The 22,417-nt window shown below is 39.6% G+C and overlaps 1 protein-coding gene across 3 annotated transcripts; it reads left to right on the top strand.

Moving 5' to 3' along the window:
• The first annotated feature begins 5,979 nt into the window (after positions 1 to 5,979).
• MIER3 (MIER family member 3) lies at positions 5,980 to 22,050 on the top strand. Of its 3 annotated transcripts, none has more exons than XM_063456905.1 (14): positions 5,980 to 6,010; positions 8,139 to 8,163; positions 13,371 to 13,430; positions 15,019 to 15,164; positions 15,380 to 15,514; positions 15,790 to 15,910; positions 16,299 to 16,384; positions 17,230 to 17,299; positions 17,488 to 17,636; positions 18,339 to 18,420; positions 19,463 to 19,557; positions 20,144 to 20,271; positions 20,392 to 20,537; positions 21,176 to 22,050. In XM_063456905.1, the coding sequence occupies exons 4-14, from the start codon at positions 15,066 to 15,068 to the stop codon at positions 21,628 to 21,630; spliced, it is 1,566 nt and encodes a 521-aa protein (XP_063312975.1). In that variant the 5' UTR covers positions 5,980 to 6,010; positions 8,139 to 8,163; positions 13,371 to 13,430; positions 15,019 to 15,065; the 3' UTR covers positions 21,631 to 22,050. The 3 variants fall into 3 exon arrangements, with proteins under 3 accessions (XP_063312975.1, XP_063312974.1, XP_063312976.1); XM_063456906.1 differs by lacking the exon at positions 5,980 to 6,010 and adding an exon at positions 7,277 to 7,301; XM_063456904.1 differs by lacking the exons at positions 5,980 to 6,010; positions 13,371 to 13,430 and adding an exon at positions 7,271 to 7,301.
• The last annotated feature ends 367 nt before the right edge of the window (positions 22,051 to 22,417 follow it).

Below are 22,417 nucleotides of genomic sequence, written 5' to 3'. Positions count from 1 at the left end.
ATGTATGTATGCTTTGTCGCCTTTAAGATTTATACTAATTAGCCACAACATTAAAACCACCTGCCTAATATCGTGTAGGTCCCCCTCATGCTGCCAAAACAGCGCTGATGCATCGAGGCATGGACTCCACGAGATCTCTGATTGTGTCCTATGGTATCTGGCACCAACACATTACCAGCAGATCCTTTAAGTTGCAAGTTGCGAGCTGGGGGCCTCCATGGATCGGATTTGTTGTTCCAGCACATCTCACAGATGCTACATTGGATTGATATCTGGGGCATTTGGAGGCCAAAGCAACACGTTGAACTCTTTGACATGTTCCTCAAACCATTCCTGAACAATGATTGCTGCATGGCAGGGTGCATTATCCTGCTAAAAGGCAACTGCTATCAGGGAACATCACTGTTATGAAGGGGTGTACGTAGACAACAATATCTAGGTTGATGGTACATGTCAAAGTAACATTCACAAGAATGCCAGGACCCAAGGTTATTCAGCAGAACATTGCTCAGAGCATAACATTGCCTACTTCACGTAATGCATCCTGCTGCCATCTCTTTCCCAGGTAAACAATGAACACACCTGGCCATCCAACTGATCTAAAAGAAAATGTGCAAGAGAGAAGACACAACATCCAGTGGAAGAGAATAAATAAATAAAATCTTACACTAGAGTTGGTGAGGTTGCAGGGTATGTGGGCATGACCCAATGAGTATAATGTAGAAGCGAAGAGACTGAAAAAGGGATTACAGAGAGGTCCTCCCAATCATCAGTCTCTATACCCCAGGACAGAAGTGTTCATAATCATGGCTTAAAAATTGCCAGTATAGAACATGAATGAAATATATGTAAAATAATAAATTTTTATTAGTCCCTTCTAGGGAAGATAATGAACAACAAAATAAATAATAAAAGTGTATATACAGTGAAAAAGTGTAAAAAAATAGGAATCGTCTGTAATGTACTGGTCAAACGACACACCTTGTTATCACAGTAATTGTAGCAAAGTCTCAGCGGCTAAAGTAGCTATTGGTGTGTATATTGAGAGAGCGTAAGTATCTCCCTAATTCGTATCGCTAAGTGGCAAAATTGCTAAGGAGGGGAGGGAGGGATCCGCAGCTCAAAGGGTGTGTTGGTGGAGAAATATGTTGAACGTAACAACACCCTCAGAAAGGCATCAGATCGTCAGAGTGGTATGAAATGGTGCTAAAGTTGCCAAACACACCCCTAAGCTAGGAGCTTCCCCCTGTATATGAAGTGTAAATCAAATAGACCGAATCCCTGGTAACAATGAACAGTAGGCTGTGATTTGGAAGAATCCCATGAAAGGGAACTAGAGTGACGAAATAGTCTGAGAAATCGATAACTCCTAAGTAGAGGCGGCTCTCTAATTAGGCGGTTTAGGCGGCCGCCTAAGGCCTCGCGCTGGCTGGGGCCTCGCGGCCGCCTAAACCGCCTGTTGTCAGAGTGTGTCAGGTCCTCGGTCAGTGACCGAGGACCTGACACCAGGAAGGGGCCCGGCGGCTTGCCCGGTATGCCGCCGGGTGCGAGGCCCCTCCTTGCTGCCAGGCCGGCCACCGCAGACACTGGTCTGCAGCTCCGCAGTGTGCAGAGCTGCAGACCATGTGACTCGCGAGAATTGGCCAATCAGAGCGTTGCCGCGGGTTACCACGGCAACGCTCTGAATCTCGCGAGATTACACGGTCTGCAGCTCTGTGGAGCTGCAGACCGGGAGCAGGGGCCACCGGACCACCAGGGAGCCCACTGGACCACCAGGGAAAGGTAGGATCTCCCTCCCCATCACCCCCCACCAAACTCAGGCTCACCCCCGACCACCATCACCACCCACCACCACCCTTAGCCTCACCCCCACCACCCTTAGCTTCACCCCCCACCACCATCAACCCCACCACCCTTAGCTTCACCCCCCACCACCATCACCCCCCACCACCCTCAGCCTCACCCCCACCACCATCACCCCCACCACCCTCAGCCTCACCCCCCACCCTCACCATCACCCCCCACCACCCTCAGCCTCACCCCCACCACCATCACCCCCACCACCCTCAGCCTCACCCCCCACCCTCACCATCACCCCCCACCAACCTCAGCCTTATTCCCCACCACCATCACCCACCATCACCACCCTCAGCCTCACCCCCACCACCCTCAGCTACACCCACCACCACCATCAGCTTCACCCCCCCACCACCCTCACCATCACCCCCCACCAACCTCAGCCTTATTCCCCACCACCATCACCCACCATCACCACCCTCAGCCTCACCCCCCACCACCCTCAGCTTAACCCCCACCACCATCACCCCCCACCACCATCACCCCTCCCCACCATCACCCCCACCACCCTCAGCCTCACCCCCACCACCCTCAGCCTCACCCCCACCACCCTCAGCTACACCCACCGTCACCATCACCCCTGCCCACCCTCAGCCTCACCCCCACCACCCTCAGCCTCACCCCCCACCACCCTCAGCCTCACCATCCCCCATAACCCCCCACCACCCTCAGCCTCACCCCACCCTCAGCTTCACCACCCCTCAGCATCACCCCCGTCACCCCCTCAGCATCACCCCCCACCACCCTCAGCATCACCCCCCACCACCCTCAGCATTACCCCCCACCACCCTCAGCATCACCACCCTCAGCATAACCCTCCGTCACCACCCTCAGCTTCCCCCCACTCACCATCACCCCCTCCTTCTCACATCACCCCCTTCTCACTCTCACATTACCCACTTCTCACTCTCACATTACCCCCTCTCACTCTCACATTACCCCCTCTCACTCTCACATTACCCCCTCTCACTCTCACATTACCCCCTCTCACTCTCACATTACCCCCCCCACTCTCACATTACCCCCTCTCACTCTCACATTACCCCCTCTCACTCTCACATTACCCCCTCTCACTCTCACATTACCCCCTCTCACTCTCACATTACCCCCTCTCACTCTCACATTACCTCACTCTCACATTAACCCCCTCACTCTCACATTACCCCCTCTCACTCTCACATTACCCCCTCTCACTCTCACATTACCCCCTCTCACTCTCACATTACCCCCTCTCACATTACTATCACCCCCTGCTCCCTCTCACATTACCATCAACCCCCCGCTCCCTTTCACCATCACCGTCCACTCCCTCTCACCATCACACCCCCCGCTCCCTCTCACCATCAGCTACCCCATACACATAGGGTCTCAGACAAAAACACAAACATGCTCACAGAGACATACATTCGCACACACAAGGATACTCTCTGTCAGACACACTCTCAGGCACAAACACAGGTAGACAGTGCGTCAATGTGTATATGTGACACTTTTTTGTTAGTGGGGCCTCATGTTTGCGTTTCGCCTAAGGCCTCATAAAGTCTAGAGCCGCCTCTGCTCCTAAGGTTCCGTCATTCAGGATATGCTGCTCATACACAACTGTCGTCCTAAGCACTGATGGGAGGTCTAGATGCTCACCTAATAAGAGATATTGCAGACCTAATCTTAGACCAAATGGTCCTAGTAACTCAGCAGGAAAAAGCACACACACTACTCATATACAAATTTCTATCTAAGTGCTGATGAGAAGTCTGATTGCTGAAGTAGCGAGAAAACTAACGATTGAAACGCCTATTGCTCGTCACCTGAAGGAACACCACTCAGGCAAATCACATGGCCGTGGTCACATTAACGTGGGCGGACGTGGGGCTATAATTTGGCGTGGATCCGCAGCGGACAGCGTCCATCAACCTGTTGCAAGAGTCAGTTATACAGAAGCACGGCAGCTGGGCGCAAATAACGCAAGGTGAGGAGGAATATGTTACACCTTGTCAAAGTCTTCAGATCTTTTTGCTCGCCCATTTCTTCTGCTTTCAGCACATGAAATTTAAGAACTTACTGTTCACTTGCTGCCTAATATATCCCACCCTTTGACATTAGCCATTGTAATTATATAATCTATGTTATTCACTTCCCCTGTCAGTGGTTTTAATGTTGTGGCTGATCAGTGTATGCTTGCTAAATAAATGAGCAACAAAGCTGCAGGAGTCTGTATATTTTCTGATTTTTTTCATCTGTCAGGATTATTATACCCATATTTCTAATGTGAAAGATACATAGGGTACCAAACACCAAAGTCCCAAACATCTTTACTAACAGACAGAGCTAAAAGAATGTACCTAGACAATTGACTAGGTACACATGTGCGTTGTGGGGTTATTCAGGGGTCAAGGTGTGGCCCGCATCGCTATTAGTTGCGAGGGCATCAGTTGCGATGCCCTTGTGAACTTTCCATGCAGGGGTCCGTGCAGACAGTGTTCTGATCGGAGCGCTTGTCCACGAGGGCGCTCTGGAGCGGAAAAAACACGATATATAAGGTGCCCTGAGGTGATATTTGGCGCCAGAAGAAAGAGTTAATTGTAGAGCTGTTTTTCCCCGCCCTCCCTCCCTCCTCACCTTGCGTTATTTGCGCCAAAGTCCCAAACATCTTTACTAACAGACAGAGCTAAAAGAATGTACCTAGACAATTGACTAGGTACACATGTGCGTCGTGGGGTTATTCAGGGGTCAAGGTGCGGCGCGCATCGCTATTAGTTGCGAGGGCATCAGTAACGGCTGTTGCGATGCCCTTGTGAACTTTCCATGCAGGGGTCCGTGCAGACAGTGTTCTGATCGGAGCGCTTGTCCGCGAGGGCGCTCTGGAGCGGGAAAAAACACGATATATAATGTGCCCTGAGGTGATATTTGGCGCCAGAAGAAAGAGTTAATTGTAGAGCTGTTTTTCCCCACCCTCCCTTCCTATAGTTCAATTGTTGTGGTCTTTTTTTGGGGTTGAGGTCACCTGCCTAGTTTAAAGGGGGGGTGGACTAGCTGAGTTTCATTATCATTTTGTTTACGTTCTGGCTAATAGGGCGGACCTCTGGTGTTATGTGTTAAATATCTGGGGGTTTAAAGACTGGAGATGTTTGGTTACAAATTACGTGTTTTAAAGTAAATAAGTTACGTTTGTATAATTTTAAACTAAATAAAAGCCTTTTCAGCACACATCTGAGTCTGTGTTTTATTATGTTTTCCTTACTATGTTATGTATTACTTGCTGTTATTATGTGTCGGTCTGAATTAACCCCTGCTAAGCACAAGACTAAGCCTCTTTTCTGCATGCTAGGCAAACTCTACCCATCTGTTTTAACATGTTTAACCTACCTATTAAGAGGCTGATAAAGCTAATTGTTTCCTGACACTCATAACAAGCCCCTATCTCAAGCCTTCCATTTCAGGTCCCCTCTCTACCTCTTGGCATTAAATTCATGTAGTAACAAACTATTCTACATTCACCACAATGCAAAGTACTCCATGTCTCACAGATCCTAGAAGTATGTGTAATTACTAGTACAATAATATTGTCTGTGTTAAAAGAAAGCTCAAGACCTCTCTCAAATGGAGTATGTTTTGTTTTTGTTTGTTTTTTGAGGGTGGGGGGGATTTTGTGTCATGACCATAAGGTGTGAATAAATTATTATAATGCTTTTATGTTAAAAATGTACTTCACTTTTCTTTTTATTATATTGTAGTTAGTAGAGCGTGGAATATGCTTTAATATATGTGTGTGTGTATAACTATATATATATATATATATATACGCATATTTTTGGTTAAATGGTATATATATATATATATATATATATGTAGACCTGCTTATAAGATGTAAGTAGACCTTTGTTTGCGGCCTATGTTTATTATGTATAAAAGCAGGCCTGTGCGCTTATTGCTATTATGTAAGGATAATTTAGTAAATAAGAGAGATGCGCCTTATCCCAGCCTATGTGTCCCTCTCCCTCCTCCCTCCCTTTGGTCCTTTCGCTGAGGCCACGCCCACTCCTCGCTCTGTTCGTCGGACACCTCTTGCTCGTCGCTCTCTGATTGGCCGGGCCTTTCCATCCGGGTACTTTGCGCAGTTGCAACTCGTTCGCCTAGAGGTACCAATATGGCGGAGGTAAGGAGGAAAACCGGGCCGGAGCGGGGGGAGGGAGGCTTTGCACGGGAATCCCCGGTCTCACAGCCCCGGCTCACGGCCGTTTCCCACCGGAGCCTCACCCTTTCCGCCTCCACTAGCGATACTGGGAGACTGGGCTCCGGGGGGCGGCGGGGGGCCGAGAGAGCAGCCCGCAGGCCGCCGGTGGGAGCGGAGAGTCCGAGGCGGGGGTGGGACTGGGACCTTAAAGGCGGCGGCCGCCCAGCCCGGGGCTTCCGGTCCTGGGGTCCGATGGTTGGGCTGGATGTAACCGGCTCTCACTCTGCTCCCAGGGCCCCCTCAGCCCCCCTCCCTACGGTGCGACCCCAGCCCCTACCCTCTCACCTGGGGAAGTCCACTTTATGGAGTGCGCAGGGGGTGAGAGCTGGGGGGATCACCGGGGAAAGTGCTAAATACCGCACTTGGCGCACTTTATATCCCGGTTTAACAGCACGGCCACGGGTGGTATGAGAGCGGCAGGCAAGGGTCAGTGAGTAAACGCACTGTTCGCAGTTACATAGCGACGCACTGTGTAGTAATGAGAGGAGCTCTGGCTGGCTGAGCGTAGTGAGAGACCTGGTGAGCGTTATCCACTGGAGTGATGAAGTTTTACACGATAGGGTTATGTACTAAATTACATTTTTATATAAAAAAAAAATTCTTTAATAATTAAGGCTTGGGTCAAAATGGATGGATTGGATAATTTATTGGAAAATCACTTAGGGGGTTTGTTCACTAAACTGTTGACTTGTAGTGAATTAAAGTCCAAATGGCAATATTTAGGATAAAATAGGCAAGCTGTACATTTTTTTTTATTTCGATGTAAGGGTTTTTTTTGGTTTGTGTTTTATTTATTTCTTTTAAGCCTAAATTGCTGTTAGATTATAAAGCACTGCAATAATCTGAGTGTTTTTGTTTCTTTAAAAAAAATGTAAATCTTTATGACATGCATTGGAATTTCGTTGAAATTCCAACGTGGTCAAAATGTAAAACGAAGTAGGGGACTACTTAGTCCTGTAGTTGAGGTTGTCAAAACTGGACAAAAAGGCAGAGTTTACACCGTCTGGTTTGATCCGTTCCCACAGGTGTTACTAGTGATGGCTATGTGGAAACGGGCATCTTCTCTCAAATAACCAGAGTTGGATGGATAGTGGAGGATCTTGCAGGATCTTCCATAGACTTCTCTGCTTTACTCTCACGCAAGAGTACAGCAGTGACTCTGGTTCCCGCCGGATGAAGTTTCAGATACTGAAGGAACATGGGAGAGCTTCAGGTAAATATATATTTTTAGCTTCAGCCCCCCTAACTGCTGCACACCAAGCAGGTCACCTCAGGGGTCTTTTGCAAAATTTAGGAGTTGAGTATAAATGCAACAGTTTTATACAGGCAGCCTGTCACAATATACCACAGTGGGGAAATTACGGCATTCTCTTTATTCTCTCTAGCCATTTTCATCATCATTCTGTTTGGGGCCTATATCCATTAATTGGTATGAAACAGGAATTTAATGACACAAATAAGCCCAATATACGTTTAAACTATGAACATCTTTGTATACTTGAAGACCTCAATAAAATACACAATTTAGCACCTGTGCATATAATACACACACAAATGTCTTGTATTTGGGGATATTTTGTTTTACACATTTTCAGCTAGCACCATATTGTAAAGGGATTGTTTACTAAACAGTGAATTTTAAACAAAATTGCTCAAATGCAAAATGTTGCAGAGTTTGGTCTGTTTAATGACAAATCCATATAGTAACTACATTACTTGTTAAGGGATAACCTTTTTCAAAAAGAAATGTCATATTTCATGACTTTAGTCCGTAATGCAGATGACTTATTTTGTCTGATACAACTAAGATTTTTTTTTATTGTGTGCGTGTATATATAGTAGTTTGTCCCCTTAAATGCGTGATTTAACGTAGTAGTCTGTGAATCATGCATCAATATGTTGTATTTTATTTTTAAATGAAAAGTGCATCATTTATGGGCATGTACACTTGTTCTGTTGCTAAAGTTACCTATAGGAATTAAAGGTATACAAATTATAAGTCAAGTTATTTATTCATTTGTCTTTTTTTTTTTTTTCCCTATCTACACAGGCTTCATTTGACAGTTCGAGCCCAGGTTTGTATTTTCACATATTGCTTTCTCACTATCTTGTTCTTTCTTTGTAAATTTGGACCTAGCCAATGTGGATCGCTGTCTATTCTCTACCCCCCACCCCCCTTATTTATGAGAGAAGAGTTAACCTTGACAATGCATCACTCCTTTGACATTTGAGATACAATTTTTGTTGTGCTGTAAATTCCATGAGCATAATTCAGAAACATTGTAAACAAGCTGAAGTGCCTTGCGTCTGTAGTCTTCCATTGATGTCCGCTAAGAAAAGGATTGGGCTATAGTAAGGAGTTGTAGACAGTAGTTGCCTTCCTACCTTGCATATTGATGTAACATAGTGGAGGTGCTGTTTTCAAGGTTTGGGGGTTGTTGAGTGGTTTAGATATTGGTGTGCATTGGGACCCATGATAATGGATTTAACATATCTAGACTTTGAAAAGGTGAAAACAGATGGTAAAAATGATGATCAGCAACAAATAGGGTTATTAGGCAGGACATTCTATTATGTTGAAGTTCCACAAAATTAGGCATTTGTCCTGCATAGTCTCTAGATCTGAATCCAAAATAAACAACTTTGGCGCAAGGTGGAAAATAAGGTTTGCTTCGGTGCTGTCCATGTTAATATACAGCAAATCTACTTTGAGTAATTTTTCCAGTACTTTGGTGAATCCATGCTGTGTTGCATGCAGGCTGTTCTGCAGATCTGAGGGATTCCTAGTCGATACAACTGTAATTTAATGGTCATTGGTTTTATTATGGAATTGACCCTTTTTAATGCAATCTTCATATTTCTTTCTACTGTTGGGGCATCTACAAAGATGCTTGGTACAGTTGAAGGGACAAGGTGTTCTTGATTAAAAACAAGAAACACTTCACTGGAAATAAAATAACTAATTAGAATCCTGTTCAAGCATCATTAATACATTATTCTTCATTTTCATTGTATCCTGAAATAGGATGCACCTTTCGTGGCAGTCTGATTGACGTCCACTGGAGATGTTACTAGTCAGGCATGTACACACTGCTTTTCCCCTGTAAAGGTAGTGTTTACATTGAAAAGCCTGCTAGGACAGACTAGAGACACCAGAATCACTACATGAAGTTATAGTAGTTCTGGTGAGCGTTGTGTCCCTTTAAAAATAATTTTTTTTTTAAAAATAAAGTAAATATTTTATTTTTTATATTTACATGCTCCACGCCCAATCGGTGTCCTATCCCTCTGAATGCAGGAAAAGTACATTGGGCGTGCTTGAGAGATACAAACATGTGCAGTTAGATGTCTTCAGCTTGCAACATCTTGACAGTGGGTGAAGAGGAAGTTTTATCCATATGAGCATGCTCCGTGATGGCTCCTGCTGCACAATACTTCCCTATTTGTCATTATTGGACTAGTCTGAAACGGACTTGGGTGGGTAAGGGGAGTGGCTGAAGAAATCTCTGAGAGGCATGCCCAACAACGCAATCTAGCCAAGTTTATAAATGTTTATTACCTGCTTTTTTGCTTTATTTTTCGTTTGTATATTTGTTTGTGTTTTCTTACTGGTTTATAAAAAAAAAGTCAAGAGATGCATGAACTACTCTGTACCAACTGAGTGCCCAAGCAGTCTGTGATAGTAGATACAAATTATCCAGGCACACCTGTTGTGTGTGTGTGTGTGTGTGTGTTTTTTATTTTTTTAAAGGCTGTCTTTAATGGAGACAACGTTTTCGCTCATGTAGTAGCTGAAAAGTTTGTCTCCATTTCTGTATTCAAAATGACTGTTTTTTTGTTTGTTTTGTTTTTTTTTTTTTTAAAGAAACCATCATCTGTACCCGGATAAATTTATATCTTCTACCAGTGGATTTTTGTGGGAACCTATGCTTACTGACTGATTAATAAAGCCTATTGCTCAAACATTTCCTCATGCTGGGAAAAAAAAAGTACTATAAGTATGGACTCTCTTTTCTGTGCCTGAGAGACCCTGTATATCTGAAGGACAGGCTAGAGTTTTTTTTTTTGTTTTTATTTCCCTTGAATAAAACTACTTGTCACTTCATGGTTTATGGAATATGCAGTGTTCCCTCTGAAAATAATGGATGGGGGACCAAGATTGCATGGTGACTCATCCATTTCCTGGTCCCCAAATCTTCATCAGGTTCGAAACAAATATAGGAGACGTGTGCTGTGTTGTTTTTAACACATACATCCTTTAAAGTGTCACTCCAGACCCCTAAACAACTTCAGCTTGATGAAGTGCTTAAAGAATTAACAGAAGGTGCCACTTCATAAAGTGTATATTTTGAATGAAATTTGCACCTTTTCACTGTGATTTTTTTTTTTTTTTTTTTTTTTTTTTTTTTATAGGGAAAATCTCAGAAGCTGCCTCTAGTGGCTGTCAGTGAGACAGCCACTAGAAGCTGGATTAACCCTCAGTGAAACATAGCCGTTTCTCTGAAACGGCTATGTTTTCAGCTGCAGGGTTAAAACCTAAGGGACCTGGCATCCAGACCACTTCCTTGAGCTGAAGTGGTCTGGGTGCCTATAGTGGTCCTTTAAACAATCATAGTCAAGAGCTTCGATGGGGATGCATTAGTCTAATGTTGGGAAGGGGCACCTGGCATCTAAAGGGGTAAAATAACTAACTCAAAAGTTAAAACAAAGTATCCATTTTTAATTGGGTTTGTGTGTGTTAGTTTTGAGTATACTCCTCTACAGTAAATGTGTACTCTGTTGCAAAGAGTAGCACATTGTTTTTGAGCACACTTCTTACTGCTTTTATTGATACTGATTTGTATTTAAAGGTACACTCCAGACCCCAAAAGCACTCTTGATAAGGGTTTTGTTTTTTGTTTTTCCAAAAAGTGTACTTTTTTAAATTAAAATAACTGTTGTATACTCTGGCTGTCCGACACTCAGTTCTCGTATATCACCTGCCTTACAAAGACCTCTCGTTGAGCTGCATTATGAAGTCTGTGATTGGATAGAATGTAAGCTGGAGAAGGGGACAACTTGCCAAGGCTACAGACAGGCGATCTCTAGTGTTCTAGAGTATGTAACCGTGAATTCCAAAACCTTAATCTGAATATGACTGACATTTTTTCCAGTTCATGTATATAAACTGGGCTAGTTTGGGTTTTGTTTTTTGTTCTTTCTGGATTTTCAACTTGCTTTTTAGTGAATTGTAAAATAGTACATTTAATATGGTATTGTTTTAGATTTTATATTCTTCATGGTTTGAGTTGCATTTAGTGTATTGTGGTGTGGCTTATTTCTCTAAGCTTTTGTCCATTCTCAGAGTTTTCATATTTGTTTTTGTTACATTCTAATATGTATTATGATTGCCCCATTTGTGTTCAAGAATGCAGCTATGGATTCAAACTCGGGAAATTCAGAAGAAGAAAAACTAATGGCAAACAATTCCCCCTGTTGTTTAATGCAATGTTTGTGGCGTAATGGAGAAATATGTAAATCTGCCTAAAAAGTTAATGAAGGCTATATATATATATATATATATATATATATATATATATATATATATATATATATATATATATATATATATATATATATATATATATATATATATATATATATATATATATATATATATTATATATTTTCCCACCCCTATATCAACTTAAGCTTATTAATGTTATGGGCCAGTGTGTCCACGTGCCTTCTTACTTGCAGTTGTTAAACCATTTTTTTAATTACCTTGGAGTTGGTGCTCTGGCATCTGCAAGTTCTGCCTCCTGGTTTCCATTCTCCTTTGCACTGCAGTATGAGAAATGGCTAACTACGGTTAGTGATAAACTGAGAGAGTTGGCTAATTGTCTCAGCCTATCAATTTAAACACATTGAGAGAACTAGTACGTTGCTAAATGGTTTAACCATTACGACCGCACTCGGATACATCTGCTCCTTAACAACTTTAAATGGACACTATAGTCACCAAAACAACTGAAGGTGTGGCTATAGGGCTGCATAAACAGAACCAAAAGTGATTTAGCTCCTAAATGACAGTGAAACGCAAGGAGAATGATGCACAAATACACAAAACTGCTTCATTAAGCTAAAGTTCTTTTGGTGACTTAATTGTCATTTTAAAAGCTGTCTCCAGACAACATAACCTCTTCATTGTGGTGAACTTGTTATGATCCAAAGGATTTCCAGGTGCTGTCTTACCTTAAAGGGATCCTATAGTGTCAGGAAAACCAAGCAGTTTTCCTGGCACAATAGGGTTAAATAGGTATTTTTTTATTTTTTTTTTGTATTATATTTTTTTTCCACATTTGGACTACTTATTAAAAAGCTAAGGGATCCTTCCCGATCTCCCCTCTCCCCCACACAAACACGAGGATCAATGACACCCCACTTCTGAAAGTAACAAAGCACTCTAGGGAGGTGAGTATACGCACACAACTGTTGACAAAGCCATGGAGCTTGACTAAAGCTCATCTTTTGTCAACCTGCTGCTTCTAGACAAGGAAAACTAAGCCACACTTTCCTTATGTATAACTTTCCAAAAGTTATATATATTTTTTTTTTCAATGTGTTTTATTATGAGGTTAACATACATGCATTACTTTGAGTGTAACTTTTTTTTTTTTTTTTAGATTATTTTTTTGGAGTAGCAGAGTTTGCAGTCTTGAAATGTATGCATGAAACTATTTAAAGGGGCACTTTAAGCACCAAAACAACTTCAACTTAATGGACTGGTTTTGGTGTATAGATCATGCCCCTACAGTCTCACTGCTCAGTTCTCTGCAATATAGGAGTTAAATCACTTTTGTTTAGCAGCCGTAGGTACTACTCCCCTGCATGTGACCAACAGTCTACCTATATTGCACAGTCAGTTTAATTTAGAATTTCTTAGTCTGCAGAAGTCTCCTGTGTGTGTGATTAAAGTTCAATTAAAAGAGGAGTTAAAAAACTTCTGAAGTAAACCACGGATGCTATGTGAGGCACAGCCCATGGAGGTGTAGCTAGGGTTGCATAACCAAGTGATTTTACTCCTAAATGGCAGAGCATTAAGCAGTAAAACTGCAGTTGCATAATCCATATCCAAAATTGTTTTATTAAGCTAAAGTTGTCTTGGTTCCCAGAGTATTCCTTTAGGGTTGTATGTAATAAAGTGATTCAGAAATACATTAAAGGCTTGTTTGGTTGTTAGAAACTTTTTTGTTTTGAGTATCGAAAATACTGTTTTTATTTTAATTTTTCTCTGAAATAGATAACTACTGAAGCATTTCACAATGAAATATGCAATGAGAATGACAAAGAGAAAGTAAAGGTAAATTAAGAACGATCCCCCCTCCTCTCCCCGCTTAACTGAGGCTGATGCTTTGGGAAATTGAAGGACATAGACCTGTATTTGTCGAGGTCATATTTACAGTACTTTATTTCAGATAGGCAAATATTGGCATTTTAGGTCTTAAATTGAAAAATATTCATGGATTGTTTATAAAGAGAGGAATTATTCATTTCATTGACTACACAGGAACTAAATCATGAATATCTGAAGGCTAGTGCCATGTCTTGGTCAGATTTTGGATGCATAGTTATCCAAGGTTTAGAAACCGTATTATTTACTTCTATGTTGTAGTTTCCATCTAACAAAAATTCTTAGTGAGTCCTGAAAAGCTAACTATCTGAAGTTACTGGTTGTGGTCATGCCAGCTAAAGCAACTCTGAAACTCACTTTATCATTAGAGTGGCATCATATGTCTGTGAAGAACAGGGCAGTGCTTTTTAATTTATTTTTAAGATGGATAGGTCACAAAGTAAGTTTTTGTAAACATTGTATGTATGTGTTTTTATCTTTAGTAGTCCTTGACTTTTTTCTTAATAATTTTTATATATATATTTGTATTTTTTTTTTCTACTTCTTCTTCTTCTTAGTCATTCCTCAGCAAATATTTTATCAGAATGCATTGCTTGTTCACAAGTTGACTACCTTGCATTTTCGTGAGCCTAGATTGGTGGAGGGTCTAAAATACAATAAGCTAAAAGACAGGACTTTAACTGTAAAGCATCTTAAATCCTACTGAATGTATAATGTCTTGGTTTTTTTTTTTTTTTTTTTTGTGTGGTACTTAAATATGTTCTTGTGATTTTTCCCACCACCAATAATTATGTAACATTTTGTCTTGATTCAAGATTCTTAATATGATTCTAAAGTTGTGCATTAATAAACGTTTTGCATTATGCATATCTTATAAGCAGCCAGCTGTACTGTTGGGAGATTTATATAACATTTATTCCATACTTTACACACATTATCATGGCTGTTATATAACTTTCATAGGGCATTATGGAAACTCACATTTTGTATACACATTATCTCCAGATTAGCCGAAGCTCACAAGCATTCTGTTGTCCTATACAGGTTATTTTGGCAAACTGGGTGTGTTGGGGAGAATAGACTTACACTATTTTTAATGGAGCAGTATTTTATTTTAAGGTTTATCATGACTGGGTGTAGCTGTTGGTATAAAAATAGCCTTTTTTTTTTTTTTTTTCTCCTCCACGTTTTAGAAATGCTAGGTGTGCCTCTTACACTGACTAATTCTGTGTTAAATAGCCATATAAGGCAGACATGAAATATAAATCTTAACAACCAAGATTACTTGTGACTAGTTCCCTTGTGAATGTTTTTTAAAATAGTAGTATAATTAAAGGAAAGCAAAAAATAACCTATATAGAATCAACTTTTCTAATTGGTGTCCATTACCTTAGGCAGTTATTTTAAACCTTCATTAACACTGTCCAGTTGCTTTTGCATTATTAGTAAAAAAAAAAAAAATTGTCCTTTTTGTTATTTAGGAATTTGTCTTTTTGTGTAACCGATTTCTTTTTTTTTTTTGTTTAACCTATTGCAGTCGGCTCTCTGTCTTCTGAAGATCATGACTTTGACCCTACAGCGGAAATGTTGGTACATGATTATGATGATGAGAGAACTCTCGAAGAGGAAGAAATGAAGGAGGATGGAAAAAACTTTGCCACTGAAATTGAAGATTTGGAAAAGGTAATGAAAATATATTCATTATGTTTCAGACTGGAGTAATCTCTCAAATGTTAAGAGAAGAATCATGCTGAATCCAGAATGCAATTCAGTACACCTAGTTTTACTTAATGAACATGGTCTCTTTTAAAGACTCTAACATCCCAATAATTATTTGCACTCTTATATTTCAAATAAAGATGTGCCATCTAAGCATGTATGTATTTGTCTCTCCACAGGAAGGAAACATGCCATTAGAAGATTTATTGGCAATTTATGTCTATGAACCTGCAGATCCGGTAATGGCAGGTTCTAGTGCTGGCAGTTCCCCAAGTGAACTTGCTGATGAACTGCCAGACATGACTCTGGATAAAGTAAGTATGAATTTGATTTATGTTGTTTGTGGTTTGTTTTTTGAGGGGAGGGGTGACATATGATTATCGTGACCTTTTTGTTGGACTCAGAACCACTGTAACAGTGCTCTAAAGCACCACCACGCCACTGTAAGAGCGTAATATTGTGATTAACAAATTGTGCATAATCCTCAGTATAATCACTTGTTAAATGGAAGATGTGTGCAATTTGGAAATGATTAAAAAGGTGTGTTCAAGAACTAATAAAATACCTTATTTGATTTTCTGTTTCTAAGGAGGAAATAGCAAAGGACCTTTTGTCAGGTGATGATGAAGAAACACAGTCTTCTGCTGATGACTTAACTCCATCAGTTACATCGCATGAAGCAACAGACTTCTTTCCACGTCCTTTAAGATGTAAATATTCAAGTGTTTTTATATTTTCAAGAAATGTTTGTTTTTCATTACAGCTGACCGTCTATTTTTGTAGTGAGGAAATGCTATATATTGGCCTCTACCTGAGATTTCACGAAATGTAGTTTTTCTACTTTCACTATATGCATCTGCTCTTACCGGTAAATCCCGACAATTCATTTATTTGCATTGCTAGTAAGCTTGGCGCACTGGTAGTAGTTGTTGTTTTGAGCAGTGCCAAAGATCTGTAGAAAAAAGAGCTCTAAATGTCTAGTAGTTAGGGATTGAATGATGGGGAAAGGGTAAACTGCACAGCACTGGTTGAACTCTTAACATTCTAATTGGACAAAATATTTATACATTGATTTTTACACTTTTTTTTTTTCTTCAGCAAACACTACTTGTGATGGTGATAAAGAATCTGAAAGTGAGGATTTGGAAACAGACCTTGGCAATGTATCAGAGGATTTAAGAAAGGTAACTGTGAACATTGAAGGTATTTTGTAGCAGTGAATCTCTATATAACTAATGGGAGTATATAAAATGTTGTGGATATAAAGCATGTTGAAGCCAATCCACAAGATAGAAATAGAGTAAATGATTTATTGTATGTATGTAGACAAAATAATGGACACCACTAGAAAAATAGTTGAATTAAACCACATGCATACTTGCAATGTTGAGCTATATCTTAATTGTCAGGTTAGCAGTAGACATTTGCTTTCAGTAAGCTCTGGTGTTTGGTGCTCAGTGTCCCTTTACCACAAACTTGTAGCTGTACGTCTTTCACACAGGTTCTTCATAAACTACATTGCTGACTAGAATTGGATTTATTGGTTGCCTCCAAGAAAAAACATAATCTCTATTAAGAATCCTAAAATCTTGGAGCAATGAAAAAGGAAAATGTAGCTGTTGGCTGTTCGTTTTTTCATTTTTTTTTTTTTTTTTTTTTAAAAACCCTATTTTCTACGTACATACAGTGTAGGCAACCATCATGTGGGTGATTTAGATCTGATGATCAGCATTCTCATAAAAGAATAAGATACTATCTTATTGAACCAGTTTACTCTATGGAAAAGGGGGGGGGGAAATGACCCCCTTCCCCTTTCTTCTTATGATGATCCCATATTCCAAAATCGTAGTTCCTGAGATGTCTGTCCTCAGTAACTACAAGAAGTTCAAGGTCGATTTTTCTACCTCCGTCATTCTTTTAAGTAGCATGGGGCTTCTTCAATCCTACTGTTTCCACTTCCATACTAAAACTCAGGAATTTTCTGGATGATATACATGCATTATTGTAAACTAGTATTTTTCTTTTTAAGGAAATAATGCTTGGTCCACAGCATCAAGCAGAAATTCCACCTTATGGAAAATACACAACTGATATGACAGGTGAGTTCTAAAAAAATCTAAAAATCTGTTTAGATGACCTGAAGTCCATTTTAGACATATTTTCCTATTGCATTAATACCTTAATTTTTAAATGTGTCCTTATTTTGCTAACAATGGATTTAGAATGTCTGTCTGGCAGTGTTAGAGATTTTCTGATAATTTGATAAAGTATGGCCTAACATTTACAGCATACGAACATGAGGATCAATTACTCTGGAGCCCTGATGTACTTCCTGAGAAGAAAGTGAAGGCATTTCTATATGAGATATCAAGAGCTGCTAATGAGAGGGTCATGGACAGGATTCCAGATGGAGTGATTATAAGGGACAACGAGCAGGTATGTTTTATTTCTTAGTTATTGCACCAACTGTAGTACACATCTGGTTTGCAGTGTCCTCATTTTAGCACGCTGTGGCCCATTTAAAAAAAAAAAAAAAAAAAAAAAAAAATGACTACTCTATTGTTGGACGTAAATGAAAAGAATAAATCTTTTAGGAATAATACTTAGATATGTCTGTTACTTTTAATTTATTCATCGCAGACATTGACTTAGATTAAATGAGAGTATTTCAATTTATTTTATTTAAAGTATTTCATTTAAAAAAAAAAAACAAAAAAAATTACCAGTCACTAACATCTGATCAGAGTGAGAGCAACACTGTGAGAGACAAATGTGGGGTTGTGATTGAGATTACTGGTGAAAACTAGGCAGGCAAAAAGAGAAAAAGACAAATTGGGGGAAAATAATTGAGGCGGAGAAAAGATGATCTGCTGACCTATATGGAAGGTATGACCATAATACAACATATATCATATTTCCGTTAAGACTGGCAAGGAAAGAGTCTGTAATTAGCCTGTATTTTTGCTTATTTTTTTTAGACATCTTAGAGATTGCACACTAGTAATTTATTCACTAAGCGAGTGTAGTCCGTAATTAAATGTAAATTTCAGGCCAAAGTAGTTGGGGAAGGGAGAATATACCTGTCTAACATTTCTTATTTATTTAAAAAAAAAATGTCCTTTTCTTTTATAATTTCAGGCACTGCATGAACTTTTCAAGTGTCAGTACAACACTAGGGAGGCATTGGAAAAATATTGCTGCAGTAGGAGGACGTCACATGGTAAAACTTTTATTGTATATTGTAACTATAGCAATGTGCACCTGAATGAATTCTCACTTAAGTAAATAACCTTGAATGTTTCAAAGTTAATTTAAAATATACTGAAAAGCATAGTGGGATTATTTTGACCTTAAATTCATAGTCCCTATAACAATTTTATCTAATTGAATTGTTTAGTGTCTCTAGCAGATTAAAACCAAATGAGCATTCCTGGACTTTCACAGCTAGCACCTGGCTGGAGGTTTGTTTACAGAAGAAAAGTCTGTCATTGGCCTTACCAATTTATACCAGCAATTGGCAGCTGTGAAAGGCCGAAAGCAGTCAGCCAATGACCGCTGCCTATTGCTGCTCAGAGTAATGCTACCTCTCCCTGTGCTGGTCCAAGCAGCACAGGGAGAAGTTTAACACCAGTGAAAGGACAGCACCAGGAACTCCCAGACACTAACCATTTTAATGAGATGAAGCAGTTGGTGTCCTAACCCTGACAGACAACCTTTAGAAGAGGGCAGTCTGTCAGCTCAGGGTGCTGCATTTGTTTCACTAATAACTGAAGAGATTTGTATGACTGTTGGAGGCTCTCTGTGACATAAATGACCGAGTATGAGTGATTGTAAACATTGAGAGAATATAAGAACAGGCAAAAGCTTAGACAAACTCCGTATCTTGCCCTTAAGCTTGGGTAAATTCTTGTTTAGGTCTCAAAATTGTTTTGTTCATGTGTGGCAGAGTGAACCTATACCTTCTGCTAAAGGATGACCTTATTAAGTTTGTCTAAAAACTTTTGTCTGTTCTCAGAGTTCTCAAATTCTTTGTATTTTGCTTCAAATGTATTCAAGACCATTTTTCACATATGCAAGCAATTTGGAAATGTGTTCAAATACCCTTTTATTTTATTTTTTTTATAAAACATTGGCATCAAAGTTGCGGAAAGCCAATTGATATGTCAAAACATGCTTATATTTTATGAAAATCAAAATCATGAATAATTTATAATCCTACTCTTTCTGCATCTGATAAGTGACACCAATTTCTTTATTTTTAGATATAATCTCACCTTGGACAGAGGAAGAATGTAGAAATTTTGAACATGCACTTCTAATACATGGGAAGGACTTTCATTTAATACAAAAAAATAAGGTAAATGTTTCTGGTTTTTTGTTTTCTCCCATTTAAATTAATTTCAAACCTGCTCAAATTATCCTGGTGACCAGAAAACACCTACTAATCCAAATAGACTTTACAAACCAGCTAAAAAAATCATCTTAAATCACATACAATTAGTTTTAAGTGGGGCAACTAGTCTTGTGGTATGGATAATGGAGTTTAAGTGACTTATTTCAATAACTAAAGGAAGGCATTAGGTTGAGTATTTAAAAACAAAAATACACTTGTTATTTGGAATGTAGCATGATGGTAACACCATTGATGTTTATATTAACCAAAATTAAGTTTTAAAATTAGAGACCGTAAAGAAAGATCTCTAGTAGCAAGAGTGCATATAAATAATGTTTTGAAAATGCTAAAATCAGAATTGCGCAAAGGCAAAATTTGCATTACAATAAAGAATGCCTAGCTTGGAGATCTTCCCAAGATCATTTTTGCACACCAGTTACAACCCAGAATTTAAGGCATTCTATCTTGAACGCACTGACCATGCTAGGAAATTCGCCTTTGTAATTTATGCCCATCTCTAGATTCCTAATTTGGTTTTCTTTGCTTTTAGGTGAGATCACGGACAGTTGCAGAATGTGTAGCTTTCTATTACATGTGGAAAAAGTCAGAGCGGTATGATTATTTTGCCCAGCAAACAAGATTTGGAAAGAAAAGATATAATCATCACCCAGAAGTAACGTAAGTGACATGTCTGCTCTTTCTAAGTTTCCTCTCCTCAACTGTTGATGACTACATTTAGTGCATCTATACAAATGGCAGACACCAACAGAAATTTTCATTTATTTATGTTAACTTTAGGGATTATATGGACCGTATGGTAGATGAGGCGGAAGTACTTGGAGGAGCAGAAAATTCATCCACCTTAGCCTGTCATAGTAGAGGCGATCCCATACCGGACTCACAGCTTAACATCTTGAATTCAATCACTGCTAATGACCTGACAGGTGAGCATCTTTACCCGCCCTCTAAATTATTTTCTTGGATTGCCTTGTTTCCCTCCGATACTTGGACATAGTTCCCTTGATTTCATGTGAAAATAAGGGTTCTGTTTAACATTGTAATGTTAAGATACAATCCTATGTGTAGATTAAAGAAAATTGGTCTAGTTTGTAAATCTTGAACTCAATAAATAAAATTTAAGCAGTTATTGTTCCTTTAAAATGAAAGTGTCTGTCTGCTTCTAAGTCATGGCATAAAGGTAGAAATTGCACCATTGCTAATCTAGTGGGGTATGCATGTTTGTGCAATCTTAGTATCTCAATCCCAAAATGCAGCGTGCACGGTTACATCATTGTTATATTCCACAATGCCACGCAATATTTTTGTGAACTATATATAGGTGTGGGGTTTCACTAAATTGCCTAGTAATCAATTTTTAGGTATGTATTTGTTGTTGCTGTGTGTTTTTCTTTCTTTCCTGAAGGCTTAATATTAAGCCAATTGTAGATATTGATATACACATTTCTAGAACTACTTTCAATCAATACTAAATGAAGTGTTCTAAGGGGTTAAATCAATGTTTAGAAAAGTTATACATTCACCTTATTTATAGCTTCTTCCCCTTTCTTCGTTTGTATTCCAGCTTTGACAAACAGCGTAAATACAGTATGTAACTCCACAGAGGTTACCTGCTTAAGCGATGGATTCCCAGTGTTGGACCCTTTGCCAAGGGGACCTGTAAATCATGTGCCTGTTGGGACCGAAGACTTGCTAACTTTACCCAGTAACGGTGAAAGCGATTGTTTTAATTTATTTGAGACTGGATTTTATCCTTCTGAACTGAACACGGTGAGCTTATGCAATGAGGAAGCAGAACGGCCTGCTAAGAGGATAAAAATGGGAATCTCTGTTCCGGACTCCTTCATCAGCGATGTTTCTGTAAATAACCTCAGTGCAGACTTTGAAAACCACACACACCACATTACCAGTGCCAAAATGGCTGTGTCAGTAGCAGATTTCAGCAGTTTATCTGCAAACGAGACAAATAGTTTTATAAATTCACACACACTACACCATACAGCCCTTCAATCGGAGTAATCTCAACTACATTCTCCTAAAAACATTGGGTATGCAGTTGGAGTAAATCTGGTTTTATAAACTTCAGGTTTGCTTAGTCTTTCACTGGAAGTTTGAACTTTTTTTTTTTTTTTTTCGATATGACATCAGTGATGTCTTTGTATGTACAGAACTATATCTTGATTTTGTCAAGAATAACTTCATTTCGGTCCATTGATGTGGAAATAAGACTGTATTCAGCAGAGTTGGGAGCTCCGATAAATATCTGGGGATGCAGCTTTAGACTTGACTTCTATTTTTGTTAAAGTCTGTAGATATTGGGTCTCCATCTCTTAAGCCAGCACAGGTTCTAAATCATATATTGGCTTCTTCTGGTCTAAGCTACCTTCGCAGCAGCGGATGCAGTGGAAAAAAAATCAATGTTTACAGGTACCAATCCGATCCCTGCTTAATGTAGCATTTTTTTTTTTTAACTTATTATACATATAAATATATATATATATATATATATATAAATAAATATATAATTTTTTTTTTTTTTTTTTTAATTTATGGCAGGGTTTCGATATTCAGAATTTGAACTGCACAAACATCATTTCTGTTTGGGTTGTGGTTTTGTATTTTAAACAGAATCATCTTTTACAAGATACAAAATAGCGCCTCCGTTTATAGCAAGATCACCGCTAAAGAATCTCCCAATGAGACATTACATCTCTTCGACAGGAACCATGTTGTTGGATTTCTAGCACAGTTACCTGGATGAGCTATTTGGTGCAATGGTTGTAATACTGCCAGACTGGATCTGTGT

This window comes from Pelobates fuscus, chromosome 5 (assembly GCF_036172605.1).
Source record: "Pelobates fuscus isolate aPelFus1 chromosome 5, aPelFus1.pri, whole genome shotgun sequence".
Taxonomy (NCBI): Eukaryota; Metazoa; Chordata; class Amphibia; order Anura; family Pelobatidae; genus Pelobates; species Pelobates fuscus.
Note: the sequence above shows the minus strand (reverse complement) of the source record. Positions and strands in the feature narration are given on the sequence as shown.